General features: G+C 38.7%; 1 protein-coding gene and 1 non-coding gene across 2 annotated transcripts in view; one reads left to right on the forward strand and one right to left on the reverse strand.

Moving 5' to 3' along the window:
• Nucleotides 1-861: 861 nt before the first annotated feature.
• Nucleotides 862-933, reverse strand: Trnaq-uug (transfer RNA glutamine (anticodon UUG)). The gene has a single exon. It is a non-coding gene; the product is annotated as a tRNA-Gln (tRNA).
• A 214-nt stretch (nt 934-1,147) lies between these two features.
• LOC139125085 (cullin-1) overlaps nt 1,148-17,831 on the forward strand; it is a 182,590-nt gene continuing 165,906 nt past the window's right edge. Inside the window, exons 1-3 of the mRNA XM_070691194.1 lie at nt 1,148-1,513; nt 5,168-5,448; nt 6,299-6,464. Coding sequence (XP_070547295.1) covers nt 5,294-5,448; nt 6,299-6,464 — 321 coding nt within the window. The 5' untranslated portion in view covers nt 1,148-1,513; nt 5,168-5,293. The remainder of the gene's footprint in view (nt 1,514-5,167; nt 5,449-6,298; nt 6,465-17,831) is intronic.

The raw sequence follows: 17,831 nt of genomic DNA on the forward strand, positions 1-17,831 counted from the left end.
TCTCTGATAGTGTATGTTGAGTACTAATAAAAAGTTCAAAAATGTTAAAGGGACGTAAGCTGTAACTTTTGGCAAGTTTTTTAGTATTCTGCTTCTGTAAATCAACTACCTTGTCTGACCCTAAAATGCAGCAGTCAATGTAATCCCCAAGGGACCCCACCTTGGGCGATACGGGACAAATGTCGGGGATTAGAATGTGTTTGCCATGAAACTATGCCTGAAGGGGTGGGGCAATTGCCTCATTTTGATCCCCCTACTCACTTTCACGGACAAAATCAAGTGCAGAATTTAAGAATGTCCCACTCATTGGGGTGGGGGATTTACTCATTTTAGGTGGGGATTTTCCAGATTGTCTTGCCCAAGCGGGTGGGGCATTTGACAAATTTCATAAGATTAATTTCCAAATCCCCCACTATGCCCAGAGGTGGGGAGGATGGGGGTTGACATTGACTGCCGCATAATCTGTTTGTCGTGCTGAAATTTTGAGTATTCTTTTTGTCAACACTAGAATGTAACATTGTGTGTAGTGATCATTGTTTATTGTTTACAAATGAATTCTAATCCGGACTTGAATACAATTTTCAACAATAACAATGGATATTATACTCATGTAGGTTGTGTTGATATGATTAATACTTGGAATTAAATTTAAGCTTAGGGATTTAATGGAGAAAGTGTAGGGAAACCACAAAACAAGTTCTGAAAAAATAACCAAAAGATACAGCTTCATGAGCTGTTTACTTGTGACATTTCTCCCCTCATACCATAAATATAATATCAAGTAAACTCGAGAGGAATATTTCAATATTAGAATGTTACTTTATGGACCTCTCCTAATGTTTTAAAAAAAAACATTATATGAGGTCCCACCGAGATTTGAACTCGGATCGCTGGATTCAAAGTCCAGAGTGCTAACCATTACACCATGGGACCTTGTTAGGATCTTATATATAATAGTAAATATATAAATTGTATTATAAGTATCTTGTTGTGTCTTGTGGTGATTTGTTTTTATGACACGGAACACTTTTATTCCTGCTATTTTATTATACATCAACGGGAAGTCTAATACAGGTTTTGATACGCACCCTTATAATAGTAGCTTGTAAAATTTGCATTTTGCCATCGCTGTGAGGGCGGCCTACGCACCAAGTCTCGGACTCTGCGAGAAATACTGGAGACTGCACTGTGACCGTTCCTTGAATGTGATAAATACAATGCAAAGAAGACTTCATAGTTTTCGATTATTCCATAGTTAATTCAAATCGAACCGTGTGATTAAGTGAACAGTTTTCAGTCTACTATTGAGTTAACCTTTGCTGTTGAAGAAAAGAAGGTGGACCTAGACTAGTTCTTGGTTCCTATTTTTCAAGCCGAACGATCTCGATCGACGTACATGGAAGCCGCCATTTTAATTTTGCGGACTAGATGATGAAGTTAACATCGTACTCCCACTGTCTGTCAACATTCTTTTGTCAACTAATGTTAAATTTGTGAAGGCGAGACACGTCAGGTAATTCTTTATTATTTTCCGCATCAACAGCGTTTCTTTTATTTCCACCTTCATGGCTTCGTAAACTAATGTACAGACCGTTGTGAGTGTTTCATTTGCATTGCAGGCTGTAATTTGGATGACTAGGTCATAATGACCGGAGTTACGTTGTCGTTATGCTTACATACAGCTAGGCACACCAGATCGATCAGGAGACATACTACCGATGAGGAGATACTGCCCCCATTGAGAGACAACTTAAATATATTACAAGTACTTTGGTACAGCTGTTTCGATTAGTATTTTCCATTTCATCTCTAATAATTACCTTGCCCTGCTACGTATGTAACTGTTTGTAAATACCAATAGGGCAATGGTCCAAATTCCTCGACATGGATTCGAAGTTGCAATAATATGGTTGATCCATGTGGCAAAAATACACTCTTCGTGTAAACCACAGTCACTGTCATATCTATCACCACTTATGAAGAAATTTCGAAAAATTCAAAAAGAGGACTCGCATGGTGAAGATGAAGTTTTCTGTCATGTATCGAATTGACTTCCTATGTGTGGGCTTTTTAAAATAGACTTTGATAACCAGCCGGGCCAATAATCGTGCCAATAAGGCTGCCATGTTACTATTAAAACACATTGTCAAGAAACAAACACGAATTGCCACACTGGTAACAATTTTCGCAGATTTACAAATTTTCATTGTACACTGCGTAGACAATAAAGACAAATGCAGGAACACTTTTTTACGTTTTCATTGAAGTGTTCAAAGCTTTTCTGTCAAAATTTGTCTCTGTTGGTATCAATGAGTTTCAGTTCTGAATTGTTACGGCCCAAGTCATTCACTGTTGTCTTTTCTGAGGTCAAGTTGTTTTGGCTCTGGAACCCAAGACGTTTCGGCATGGCTCTGCTTCCCACAGGTTTTTTTGAAAGAAGCAACTGTACCAACAATTGTACTAATAAGGCTACCATGTGACTACTAAAACTGTTATTGTCAACAGTGTTTTGCCCAGAGTGCGTTCTTGCGTCTTTTGACACAAAATTAGCAACAATGCCCTACAAAAATACCGGACATGGGTCACAGGGACGCACTTAAATCAGGGCTAGAATTGTAATTCTCACATTCCTGGACGCTGGGAGTGTGGGATCGACGGTGTGGGAAAAATCGATCCCACACTCTGCAGTAAATATTACACGAGCTCTGATTGGATGGTAGACAGTCTGTTTCGTTCCAAGTGCAAAATGTTATCCAATGGCACGACGAGTAGCACACGGACCGGAACTACAAAGTAATTAAGCGGGTCCGAGTACAGTGGCAGACGACAGAGTTGTCACGATTTTGGATAATGTTGAACGTGTCCAATGTGAATTAAACGCATTTTGTGGTCATGTGAGAAAAAAAATCTCACACACCAAGGACCTGGGATCAGATTGCTCACACGAGTTGGGGATATTTTGTCTCACACTCGCCTGCGGCTCTTGTGAGACAAAATATCCCCAACTCGTGTGAGAAATCTGATCCCAGGTCCTTGGGGGTGTGAGATTCTATTAGTCCAGCATCCACAGAGAGACTACTTTTTAGCTACCAGATTACATACTTCATAGCCGGTACAGTTATTGCTTCTCTATTGAGACAATGAAATATTTTAAAATTAGTCTATTTTTTCGTCACAATGTAAACACTATTGGAAAATCAGTTAGTCTGTTACAGTCTACGATTCGTGGTATGAGCAAAATGATGTGCGTCCACTGGGCCATGCAGCCCGGGCACAGACTTAAGGTAGCGGTAAAGGCTATTTTTGCACCAATTCTTTTCTCAGAGTTAATGTCAAGTTTCAAGTGTTAGAATCAAGATATTTAGTTCAAATTTTCAGGATAACTCCCTTAGTTAATACTTTCTCCAAAGAATATAAAAATTGTATATTTGTAGCCGTGATTTTGAAAAATGACACCAATCAATATTAAAATTTAATTTTTCATATTTTTTTTACATAATTGAATTTAATGATAATTGGATAGTATTAATATTACCAAATAAATTATAAATATGTTGACACTATTAATTGTAAGATTTGTACGGCAGGATTTGTATATAAAATTTGTTTATATGATTTTACATGGGGTTTACATATCAAAAAATTATTAAAAAATTCTTTCAAATTTTCAAGATGGACAAAAATCTGTCACAAATTAGAATAATTCATCATTTCCGAGATGGACAAAAATCTGTAACAGATTAGAACAATTCATCATCAAACGGTGCATTATATAGTTCAATCACCGATTAACAGATTTTCCATCTGAAACATTGAATCCTATGAGACAGGCAACTTTCTATATATGACACATTTTCTTAGTGTATATGATAAGCATAATATTGCCAGATACTTGGTTATGAGTGATGCCAATTTCATGTAATGAATTGGCCTCACATGTGTGTGGGAAAGTACTTTCTGTAGATAATATGCTGTATCTTTCATGATTTTACATAGACTTGGTTCAAGTCTGTGATTTGTGAATGTTTGAGTGGAGTGAACGCAATGATTTGTATTTTGCTTTCATGTGAAACGCGCGCGTGAGTGGACGCAATGAGTGGAGTGAACGCTATACAGCGGAGTTTCACCCGGAATCACAGACTTGGCTTTCTTGCACGATCTGCGTTGCTATAAATTATTCATGAGATGACGTTTTTCTTTACTCATATATTATTCATAAGATGACATCACTAAATTTTACACATTGGGAGGAGTTACCAATTGACCTAAACGAGACGTGCATAAAACTCACATGGCGTTGTTGACAAAATGTCGAGTGCGATCACTCCCACAAAAGTCAGCACAATTTCTGTTGTATCACCGAAAACGTGTGAAAATATCTGTGTTGTTTGTGGGGCCCATGTTGCAAAATGCGAAAATTGCTGCCGGTTATTCAAGGATGGAAAAATAAAAACGTCCTTACAGTTGTAGCCTGTTCTCTTAAGTTACGTGCCCAAAGCGATGGAAATCAAAACAATGTGGGGCGACTTCGTATGTCAGTGATTTTCCGCTGCCGGTTGGTGCGCAGACGAACACATCTTTTCCCTCAATGTAACTCTCAACAAGCTTTCTTTGGTAATCTCGCATGATTAGCGATGGTCCACCGATCAGTAGTAAAACGCGGTTGATGTACGAACTTGATGCCATTATTCGCCCAGATACAAAACGTACTCGATGTCTAGCTTTGCACGGAGATGACAAACTTTTTAATGCATGCAGAGGTTTATTAGCAATGCGTTCTTCTTATTGGCCAGAATTACGGCGGGGGCTGTCAATCATTTTGTATTTGCTCTACGTCACTGTGTACACAGTCCGTCTCACCGCCTGTACTTTGCAAGAAGTCCAAGTAGGTGAATCCGGCAGAAACTAACTCACTACTGCGCAGACTCAAACGTGACACATTCAATCGCTGGGAAAACCTGGCGTGAACTGCCAAAGTCCGGATAGGTTTGTACGAAATAGGAGAGACACAAGAGAAACTATTATAAATGATTTTATTTTTTTAAAATTCACCGACTTGAACCAAGTCTAGATTTTACAGTTGTTTTGAAAGAAAATGGTTTGGGAATATTACTGACCATGTATGGGACTTAACTGTTTAACAAATTTGCCTTCTATTCTTTTACAGAGCGCTTCTGTTACCAAAATAACTGCTCACAGAAAAAAAGTTGCTGAAACAGAAGTGTTGAGAGCTTGTGTACATTTCTGTACAACATTTCTGTATAATTTTCATAGTGATATTCACCTATAGAAGATGTCAAGATCATCAGGGTCTGGACGTGGTGGTCAGAATCCACATGGACTGAAACAGATAGGTCTTGATCAAATATGGGATGACTTGAAATCTGGCATTCAACATGTCTATACAAGACAAAGCATGGCAAAGTCCAGATTTATGGAACTATACACGTATCCTTTCTATGCTGTTGCATTAAATAATCTATGCAAAATTCTATGCTAACACTATTTTCAATCAATGCCAATGAAATACAAGATCTAGAGGTTACCAATTACAAGCTCACCCATGTCAATTAAATGGAGTCCTTTCAGTCATTTAAAGTAACTTGAAGTTGACACAAACATAGTTTAGAGAGTGGTCTTACTCAAATTTAAAGCACTGACAGAAAATGAAATATGTAGCTTGTTACGGATACACATAGTTTATCAAAACAAACATCAAATATACTTATATTTTTGCTTGATATTCTTCAAATTTTTTCCTACAGAGTGTTCCCATAGCAATCAGATGTTTTATAGATCTACAAGTTCACTGGCATTGCCAAAACTCTAAAGTAATAACAGCAACGTACATGTTCCCCTTCCTGGCCCATAATGAACTCATGCAAACTTGGCACAAAATTATGTACTTAGCTTTGGCTCCTACATTGTGTTTTGCAAAGTTTGCTATCATCCATTGGACCATTATGGACAAAGAGGGGATACATTATTGCTTAATCTTACCCATCGGTCATCAAGTCACCAGTGGGCACTACATGACACCTCAACTTGCTCAAGCTACAATGGGGGGACTGCGGTATACCTCAACCTACCAGGGGGAACTGCGTTATACCTGCAGTTACGAGGGGAGGGGGGATGGTGTGATACCTCAAGTTACCAGGGCAGACTATGTGATCCACGATATTGTTCCTTGCTAAGTTTAATACTGTTTACATCTCAGATGTCATTGCAGATTTCTGTCATTTCAGATGCAGCAACAATTCTGAATTGCTTCAATTTTTCCTTAATTAGGATAAAACAGGCATGTGTACAATTACTGCACCAGTGTGCACCAATCCCAGCAGGCAAGATCCTCATCTGCTAAGAGTAAGAAAGGTCAAAATATGGGTGGTGCTCAGTTTGTTGGACTAGAACTGTACAAAAGATTACGAGACTTCTTGAAGAATTATTTAGTCAACTTACAAAAGGTACTGTCATTTTATTTCTTGATGTCCTTTACTACATGTGTGCTGCTGTCCAATGTACTAGGGCAAAGCCAGTATTGCTGTCCACTTTACTAGGGCAAAGCCAGTATTGCTGTCCAATGTACTACCTAGGGCAAAGCCAGTATTGCTGTCCAATGTACTAGGGCAAAGCCAGTATTGCTGTCCACTTTACTAGGACAAAGCCAGTATTGCTGTCCAATGTACTAGGACAAAGCCAGTATTGCTGTCCAATTTACTGGGGCAAAGCCAGTATTGCTGTCCAATTTGCCAGCACAAAGCCAGTATCGCTCCAATTTACAAAAAGTACTGTCAATTTAAGTCCAATTTACTAGGACAAAGCCAGTATTGCTGTCCAATTTACTGGGGCAAAGCCAGTATTGCTGTCCAATTCACTAGGGTAGTTTTAGCCATTCTTATACATGTTAGACTTCGATAATTTATACATGCCTGTAGACGGGGGAAGGTGCTCAAGGGTTACTGCAGAAAAAAATTGAGGTCACCGGCTTTGTTTGCCCCAGGGGGTGCATCATTTTATTGCCGTTTCATGCTTACTTTTTCGGAAATAAGCTCCTTCAGTATTGCGCCCGTCCGCTCGGCACCAACATCACCTCGCTTGTCTGTTAGTCAAAGAGGTGCAGCAGCACCGGCAAACCTATCCCTGCTCCTCACAAGCGGTATCCTTGTACTATTGACCTCACCTCATGTCCCCTCTTGAATTCTCGGTACGGTACGGTACGGTATATAGTAACCAAGTTGTCGGCAGCAGTATAAGTTTGCCTGCAAACCAGAGCCAATACTTCAAACAATGGAATAAATAAAAAATCCAAAGCCACGTCAATTGAATGGCACGGCCAAGGCGGTGAAGGACGTTGCCTGGCTTGAACTTGCAGAGCTGAAGCCCAACTTAATACATCGGACACCAGTTTTTAATGGTATTTTCGAGTCGCTAAAAAGCGGTAAAAATAAACCAGCCCCCCTCATGTGTGGGGGACTGGCCGACAGGTTTCTGTACTTTTCCCTGTCATTCGACTCCCTGTGAACCCATTTTGAGGGGAAAAGGTGTTCCTTGTTAGAAAACCAGTCCTCAGATGACCCCTATAAACGCACAGGGGAAAGCAAACCTTAATGCCATCGACTTGGCAGGAAATGGGGCACCAAAAACGGCCCGATTTCCACCGAGTTGGTAGGATAACTGCCACCAGTGCTTAGATTCTGGCTACACCGAATTTCGAGCAGATTTTCACCGACTTGGCAGGAAAAGGGTTAAGCAATGCAAAGCCTGTCTGTTAGGTTGGTGTAGTCTTGAGTATCTGTGGTTGCCTGTTGTCAATCCACTTTCCACTTCTCTACAATGACTGGTCAGAAAACAGGTATACGGGTCCTAATGTTAGGGAGTTCAGAAACCAATATGGCGGCCGTACGAATTTAAGCACACTGTTAAAAGATGTCAATTTTCAAAGTCGTTTTTAGCTCCAATATATGCATATGTATATATGCAAATGGTAAGTATTCTTATAAGGTGGAAAAATGGCGTCTGTGTGTATGTATGTATGTCTGTTAGTCCGTCCAGATCAAAAACTCCTAAACCGCAATGGCTACCGTCTTAGTATTTGGTGTACAGGTGCACCCAGGGGTGGAGATGTGAATTTGTTCAAATGAACTTGTCAGTGCCAAAAATATGCAAATGAGGGGGGAAAAAGAAAAATCCTGCAAATGGCTAAAACTCAGTAAGCAATGGTCAGATTGGGTTGAAACTTAATATGAAGATTCGTTTAGGTATCCTAAATTTAATATGTGTGCACAAATTAGGCTGAAATTCGCATGTTTGTATTGTTAGGGTATTTTTTTTTCGATTTTAGTCAAAAAATCATGTTCTCTGTTCTTATGTTCTCTGATCACTCTGAAAGATAATATTCATGTTCCTGTTCATGTTCATGTTCAGGATGACCTCAGTCAAGTGCATTTTGAATTTTTGGGGCAACTTTGCAAAACTGTCAATTTTACAGGGATAACTTTCATTTTTACCTTCTCGTGTCTATGTATAGACAGAGAAGGTACTAGAGTTGAAAACCAGTATGCTGGAGTCAACTTTTACTTCCATCTGTCATTACTTCCGTCTGTCAAGATCCGTTGACGTCATGCCATTGTGATGGGTCATATCATAAACTGGTGGGGGTGTTCATGGTTCAGGTTGAGGTGTAGGAGAACGATTTTGAGCTGTGAAAAAAATCAAAAGGGACTTAGCGGCATAGCCACAGTGTTAAGCCTTTCTCCAAGGTTCTTAGTTGACTACGATCTATTACAGACTACGGAGCTGACGTTAGGGGTACTCACTTTGTATTTGCTCACTCTGTGTGTGCTAGTGTTTGGTACTGAGTTGCGTGGATATCCCCTCATGGCCTCACGTGATATGGCCTGTTGCATAATCTGCAGATGATCATATGCCTTTGAGTCTGAAAACGGTCATTGTGTAAGCCTGTCGGCATTTTCCTAACATTTTTACTCACATTTGGTATACTAATGTGAGGTTATCATATAAGCTGAATTGATTTGCATGTCTGTATATTTGTGGGTATGTGCGGATGTATGTCCGTCACACACAAAGGCTCCCATACTGCCAAAGCTACCGTCTCAGTATTTGGTGTACAGGTAGATGTAGGGGTTGAGATGTGAATTTGTTCAAATGAACACATCAGTGTCAAAAATGTGCAAATGAGGTAAGAAAAAGGGAAATCCTGCAAATGTGCAGGAGTTGTGGCATGTCAATTAAAGACAGGCTAACTCCACTGACTTGACTCATTTCCTGTCATTGTTTATGAACTGTTACATATTAACAGACCTGCTGAAACCATAGACAGAAGAGGGGATCAAGACCATCAGTAGAGGGGAGGAAGACCGTCTATGGTCATACTAAGAGGGTGCTAGCTGCCTTTCTGCTATGCATGTTGCTAAAGTTGACATCCAGTACCTAAAGTTTCAGACCTTAATTACTTTTGTCATTCTTGTTTTTCTGGTTTAAATATTTCTTGTTGTTTTTCTGGTTGTACTGTGCAGAAATCATTGTCATAACATCAACGTAGAATTTTCCTGCACTGAACAGATAGAAACAACATTTATTGTTGATCTTTGGTACCCATACTGGTATATACCAATTTTGATCAAATGTGAGCGACACCGTATAATTGCGGTATTTTTTCTCATTTAATTGGCGAGTACCTCAATATTTCAAGATAACTCTTTCTTCCCAATCGTTTTCCTGGACTTTCAGAGTCATATGAACGAAAATGAGTGGTGATTTGGTAAGCATTTGGTATGGTAAACTGTATTTGGTGTTGAAATGCAGTAAAAAAAATCTTTTCATTAGAAAACATAGCCGAGGTGATTTTAGCAAGTTTGGTTTCCAATAAATATATTCAAAAATTTTTCAATGTTTAAATGTGAGGGAGGGGGTTCCTGGCAGATTTTGAAAAAAATTACAAATAAATGACAATAAAAAATCAGGCAGAGGTTCGACAAAAAGAAAAGGTGGGAGAGTGGGGAAAAAATGTACAATGTATCAGATAAAAAAAATAATGTACCTTATCAATCTTCCAGACACCTCCCCCCTATATCAAATGGTGCACCCCGATGTATTTTTGAGCGCAATTAACCATGCAGTGTATTTTACTTTAAGATGTCAAGTTAGGTAAGGATTTGAAAGGAATAGTCAAGTTCACCACAGTTAAATTTCTTAACTGTATCTCTTGCGTCATCATCCTTGTATAATTGGTTAAGTTTGTAAGTTGTTCCAGATGTGGATGCACCAGCTGTTCTGGAAGAAAACAATGTTTACTTTTGGCTGTAGGGTTTCTGAGTTAATGATTGCATGTTGAAATCTCTCCAAGTATCTGGTGTATGGGCAAAAAGTAAACATCAGTTGCATGTTGTGTATTTCAGTCTATGTCAAATATTGTATATGAAAAATCAAGAACAATTTGCTGTGTGCTTGTAAAAGATAACATAATTATTTGTCAATAGATAAACTGCCTTGCAGATTGATTGTCTTAAAATTTTATCACAGAAGTAGAAAAGGAAAAGAAACTAATCAAATTGCTGCAACATATTCACCCATAGTGACTGTAGGCCTTTTAATTGTCTGATTTCGGCAGGCTTTGACATTAAGGTAAAAAAGTACTTCAGAATCGGGCCGGGATTACTGTTATAATGTTACTGTTACTTTGATACAATGCCAATACACTTGTGGTCGAATTATAGAGGAAAAGAAAATCATGCAGTTAAACACTGGTTGAACAATTGGAGGTTGTAAAATAATTAATTATCCAACCAGATATGAACTGAAAATGCTCACGTGTTTCATTATATGTTGCAGTTATGTGTAAATCTCAACCTTTGCCACATGTTTGCAACATGCAATAATCATCGCCGATTAATTCTAAAAGGTCATGAAGTATACAAATATATAATTAGCTGAAATAAAAATATTAAAGTTCTTTGACTGCTGTCATTGTATCACCATTTTATATAGCAAGTGTAATTACTGTTGGCCAAGTCCTTCAAGCCATATATGCTGAGCTGTGAAAGCTCATTAGATATATGCAAATTATAAATTAGCTGACATGAAAATGTGAAATGACTTTCGATATTGTTTTAACCAGGTATAATCATCAATGTACATAGCATGTTTTGCCAACTTTGATCAAGTAAATCCCAGTATATATCCCTAATAAGCAAAGTTCATTAAATATGTAAATTAGGAATTGGCTGAAGAGAAAATGCTTAATGACTTTCAATAATATTGTATTATAGTGTCTTTAATGTGCATAGCAAGTTTCGTCAATTTTGATCGAGTCAATTCAGAAAAATATCCCTAATTATGAAAATTCATTTAATATGCAAATTAGGAATTCGCTTAAGTAAAAATGTCTTTTGACTTTCAATAATGTTATATCACAGTATCTTTGATGTATATAGCAAGTTCCAACAACTACAATCAAGTTAATTCAGATATATATCCCTAATTGGGAAAGTTCATTAAATATGCAAATTCAGAATTGGCTGAAGTAAAAATACTTAAGGTAGCTTTCCGCCTTTGCGACGACCTATTTTCAAACGTGAATTTTGCCATCAAGATGTGTACTTTTACCCAAGTATTATATATCACCTGAAAGCTATTTCTATGAATATTTTTATTTTATCAAGAAAATTAGTGTGCGATGAATTTTTTTGAAGATCTTAGTGAAAGTGTAAAGAAAATGGGTGGTCTCACGTAAAAAAGTTTAAGTCTGAGCGGAGAGGGGCTATTGTTTAGGTGTTAATGGCCAATTGGTCTTCAGAATACTGGCTACAAAACTTTGTCTCAGATTTTTGAAAAAGGCCTTAGTTTTTTCACATCGTTGAGTCAAAGTTTATCCACCGATTAGTCTTTCAATGCCGCCTAATTAAGCAGCAATAACTCGACTTTAAAAATCTTCATAAAAAAAACTGAGATACGGTTTTGGAGACAACCTACTTGACAAACGTCTGTGAAAATCTGGTGAACTTCCGTTCACGCGTTCTCGAGTTAAAATCTTTTGAACGTGCTGCAATGTGACAAAATGCCGAACTGAGAAAAAGGCGATTTTGTAAATTGGTTGAGTTTTTTCCTTTTGAATGGCAATAAACAATGTACTCAACCGACAAAACACTGTTCGACCTAACTGTCGGAACTGCTGCGGCATCTCGATGCCGTCTACATGAGCGCTTGGACTAATTACCTCCATGACAAGCGTACACCACAGTGTAAGTTTATGGCAGCATTCTATTTGACCTCGGAAACGACTCACGGCTGCGGAATGAAAGCGAGCCCGATGAGTGATATGGGGAAAACAATATTGGCTGACGACAAAAATATCTGCGTTTGTATGTGGATGTACATTTGCGGTGTCTGTGATCATGGAGATAGAAAAGAACAGCTCCATGCTGTGATTCATTACGGTTAGAGTAACCGAGGATTCAGTGAGCAGCCATTTTTTAGATCTTTACGCGCCTTGAAAACCGATTAACACTAATCAAAAAACGATCATTTCTGAGACAATAGTTCGTCCTCTCTCTGTACAGCATTTCTGTGGGTGAAGACCGTTTCTGGAGTCATTTATGCTAAAATGAACCAATCGCCTGTCGGCGGCATAAAAGTCAAAGGAGAGAAGTTGAGAAAACATGAACATAGAGAAAAGTATGTCATTTCATCAAGCGCAAGTTGCATGCGATAGACCGCTCGTCAAGCGTCATACGTCACAGATAGATAAGTCTCTGCTGTTGTTCGTTTCCAACATGAGTACCATCGATTCCAGGCGAATATGATATCAGACCCGTCTTCATTACATGTAAATCTCAGGATTAGGATGGTGTTTTGCACTGTATTCAAGTAGTTAGCCCGTAAGCGTCTCATTCAATGGTTTACCGACCAATGATGACATGTTGATGAAAACTCAGGGCGATTACGTTATTACGTTGTGACGGTCAAATTCATATGGAAATTTGTCTTCGGTCCTGCAGCATTTTGGCTACTGCCATGATAACTAATAACAATGTTGTCGTGTCCATTCGCATAAAATCATTTGATTCACATTCGTCCGGTGTACGATGAACATTTGTTAGTCGACGTATGTTTTTACCTTGTCAGGGTCGGTTTCTCATTTAGTTGTAGGGTTGCATTGTACGATTATTGGGTAATAGCGCGGTCCGGAAACGAAATGGGACAAGGAAAAACGGGACCGCGGGATTGAAACGACTTCAACATTATCAGTTCACTGCCATTGTGCCAAAACGTCTGCAAACCAAAGCAGCTATTGTTTTGTGGCGTGTGATTTCTGCATCGCTATACGTATTTTGCCTTGGGAAAATTTCCTGTCGCGTCTTGAAGCCCATGCAATTTGTTTCCACCTTGTATTTTCTAATCCCAAGTAGTTGCAGTGCCGCGGTTTCTGATATTTCATTTTTATTCATAAATTGTTCAACTCACTTAGCATTCTCATCGAACGGACAATGTCTGGTTTCTAGACCTTTTGGCGCAAAGTCGTTTCGGCCGTACAATTTCCGACCCAAGGACGTTTAGGCAACGCGACCAAAGACGTTTCGGCACTACCTGGTTGGGGGAACTCGTGTCAAATGTTACAAATGAAAACAGTGAGAAGTATAGTGTCAGCATTCACATGCTTTAAAGTTTGTGAGAACACATGATGGAGAAAAACCGTGAGAAAAGAGTTTCATATCATTTTCAATAGCAATAGCTGCCAACTCTGTCAAAGTTTGAAAAGCGGCGCCTAAACGGTACTGTAAAAGTAATACTGGTCAGAACGCAAAGGTCATGCTTATGAATATGACTGGTCTGTCAGTTACTAATAAGTTTGAAGGGAAAAAAATAAATCGTAACGGGGGTGTAGAAATGTCTTGGGGCCAAAAGAAGCCGAAACTTCGGCAGAAAGAGGCCGAATGTTGCTTGAATGTTGAAGATGTGAAGGGTGTCTGTTGGGGTATTCAAGTGTTCCCGCTGTCACTAGGGCCGCCAGTGGAACGTACCATTTATGTATACGGGACAGCCTCTTCAAAGATGTTTAACATTACGGAACTTATCCACCACTCCTGGTGCTTTTACAAAAGCACAAAAATGTCCCAGATAAAACATTTAGTGTGTGGGCCATTTGTGTAATCTGAAATTGTACCGTCAACAATGTCATAAGTCTGACCTTGTCCGATTGTGTCGATAAATTGTGATCTTTTGGGAGCGGCCACCCCTATGAGAAAAACGGTAAGACCCACCTTTCGACGCCTAATTGCCAGGTACACACTATGGTCTTGACCCACGCAGTGAACGGTAGGTGTTAATGGGATTTTCACAGCGGATGTTGTCCAAGTGCATGTGAATACTGTGATGCTGCTTGCTTAGCGTAATCCCTTGTCAATCAAGACTTAACGGTAGTCTCAAACGCCACAATGTACACCTGTGACTCTCGTACATTTTTATTCCAAAATTTCACACAAAAACAGGATCTTCACGACCAAGATATTCTACACACAAGGGAGATCAATATTATAGGAATACTTTTCAGGGATAAAAGAATAATCGTGTTTTTGACTCAAAATACCAAAACAAAGGCGGAAAGCTACCTTAAAGACTTTCAAAAATGTTGTATCATAGTAGCTCCAAATACATGTAACAAATTTCAATAACGTCGGTCCAGTCAATTAAAATATATATCCCTAATTAGCAAAGTTCATTAAATGTGCAAATTAGGAATTGGCTAAAGTTAAAACGCTTAATGACTTTCAATAATGTTAAATAATAGTATCTTTAATATACATACCAGGTTTGGTCAATTTTGATCAAGTCAAATCAGACATATATCCCTAATTAGGAAAGTTCATTAAATATGCAAATTAACATTTATCTTTCATGTAAGCCCTTAATGGTTCCCACTACTGATATTTCTTGGTGTGATCAACATTTGTAGCAAATGTCATCAAATTGTGTCTTGTCATTTTTAATGTATATCCGTTTTTTCTAAAATTATCAATTATGCAAATGAATAAAAAGTATGTATGTCCGTTTGTGAGGCGTCCGTCCACTCAAATATCTTGAGAACCGCAGTACTTACTGATTTGATATTTGTTGTGTAGATGAAAAATATGATTTTGAGAAACTTTTTTTTACCTTCTTGTGTCTATTTATAGACAGAGAAGGTATTAGAGTTGAAAAACCAGTATGCTGGTGTCAACTACTTCCGTCTGTCAATACTTCCGTCTGTCAAGATCCGTTGACGTCATGCCATTGTGATGGGTCATATCATAAACTGGTGGGGGTGTTCATGGTTCAGGTTGAGGTGCAGGAGAACGATTTTGAGCTGTGACAAAAATCAAATGGGACTTAGCGGCATAGCCACAGTGTTAAGCCTTTCTCCAAGGTTCTTAGTTGACTACGATCTATTACAGACTACTGAGCTGACGTTAGGGGTACTCACTTTGTGTTTGCTCACTCTGTGTGCGCTAGTGTTTGGAACTGAGTTGCGTGGATATCCCCTCATGGCCTCACGTGATATGGGCCTGTTGCAGGCCTGTTGTGTAATCTGCAGATGATCATATGCCTCTGAGTCTGAAAACGGTCATTGTGCAATTGTGTAAGCCTGTCGGCATTTTGCTTGCATTTTTTCTCATTAAATTTTGCAAAATATCGGCGAGTACCTCAATATTTCAAGATAACTCTTTCTTCCCAATCGTTTCCTGGAGTTTCAGAGTCATATGAACGAAAATGAGTTTAGATGTAGGAAAATCGGACGTCGGCCATGTTCCATGTTTACAGTACAATCAGAAGTTTATGTGGAGGAAATAACTAACAAACACTGATCATGATGCCCGCCCTCAAGAGGCAGACCTTCCTATATGAAGTACCACATTTGATGCTTGTGGAAAGCTTGACCACACAAAGGAGCATTTTAACTTTTAGAAAATGACAAATTGAATAAGAAGGTATTGTGAAAATGTCAAATACTGAGGAAAAATGCTCAAATATTCAAAATAAACAGGTTAACTGACTGGTCAGCTATAAAAAACAATGAACATGTTTATGATCAAATGTTTTTGAGATGCGCACATTTTAACAAATACAGAAATTATTAAATTATAAATATAAGACCAAACTATTTTTTCAGGGATGGGACAGGTTGGAAATGAGGGGTGAGAGACAAAGGCACTCCTATTGCTGCATGTGGATGCAGCCACACCATTTCATTTACAGCATACTTATTCACTGTGTTGTGTTCAAGTTCCATATTGTACTGACTGTCATACAAGGATAACATAAGCAAAGCAAATCAAATTAGAAAAGGATCAATGCTGTTGTGTGGATTTTGCTGAACATGGCTGATTTTAATATTTCGCCCTATATATTTGGTATCCAGCAAAGGCATATTTTGATGTTAAGTCAAAATTAACACTACATTGCGGACAATATATGTTACCGTTTCTGCATGAACTTTTCTTTTTTAAATTATAGTATAGTAGTACTTTGAACAGATTAACAATTATCGTGATGTCAACCCATAATTTTACATTACAAAGACTGTAATTCTGCCAATTTTTTTTATTTTTCAGTCATTTTATAAATTTTGCACTGAACAAGATGATTGAACAAATTGCAATGTTTGAATTTGTAAACTCAAAGAATAAAAATCCTTTGGTCATAGATTAAATTATTTTTTGAAAAGAAATTTACTCTTAAACACTTTTAGCATATATTCTTTACACGGTCCACGGTACGTGAAAGTACCCATGATGCAATGCGATTTGTACACACGGAGATCGGCCTGCCCGGCCCGTTATCCCCATTGCGCGTATGCATCCATAGAAACACGATACAATAGTTGAGTACATACAGATACAGTCATCAGCGCGTTGCGATCGCCTCGAAAATATTTAGACTGACAGTGGAAGTTTTTCTTGTATTCACGTATATGTATTTATCATCGGCCAGATATAAGGATTGAACTTTTAGCACAAATGCTGAGATGTCTGATACATTGATAGCATGCATTACCGAGTTACTGAATGTCATGTCAGCTCTGGCTACGCGGTGACACCGACAGAAACACATTTCGGCGAACGCAAGCTGCACTGAATCGACACCCCTTCCAAACCAGCAAAGCTATTGACGCCGGGTGTGAGGATTTAATGGACCGCAGTTTTCAACAAGCGATCGTGAAAGTTCTGTAAACACTTAAGTATCCTGTGATCGTGCAGAAACAGCGTACTGCGTGGCGCCTTTGTAGTTTTACGTACGGCCAGTGTTGTTTACATCAGCCGGTCCCCGGGAGAAGACGGCAACGCAACCCTAAAAACGCATCGTAACAAAGAGGTTTTGTCAACAGTTGGCAATGCAAAGCCACGTTCCTATCTGTTCAAGTCTTTACAGTTCAAGGACCGTGCAAAAATGAACATTGATTCATATTTCATGCGATCGAGAAATTACATGATTAATACCGGTACATAATACACAGATACAGCCAATGAGCCATGTCATTTGTATTTGTTTCAGCGCTGCGCCGTGTCTCGTACGATTTTAATCCCAGCACAAGCGAGCGGAAGCCTGAGTACAGTGCATGTGCATACAAAAGCAAAATTATAACATGGCAAAGTACATTTTTCATTCCGACGTGACTGTCTGTTTTCAAACTCTATCTCCTCCCTCGATTTTGGGGTCAACATAGGCAAGCAGTATATCGTTGGAATCGTATTTAGTTGCACGACAATCTAATGTTGACCATTTCTCAAAATCCACGTTTGTAATCGAGAAATAGCCAAAATTCCGTTAAAAATCTC

The sequence above is a fragment of the Ptychodera flava genome (genome assembly GCF_041260155.1).
Source record: "Ptychodera flava strain L36383 chromosome 23 unlocalized genomic scaffold, AS_Pfla_20210202 Scaffold_24__1_contigs__length_23054250_pilon, whole genome shotgun sequence".
Classification (NCBI taxonomy): domain Eukaryota; kingdom Metazoa; phylum Hemichordata; class Enteropneusta; family Ptychoderidae; genus Ptychodera; species Ptychodera flava.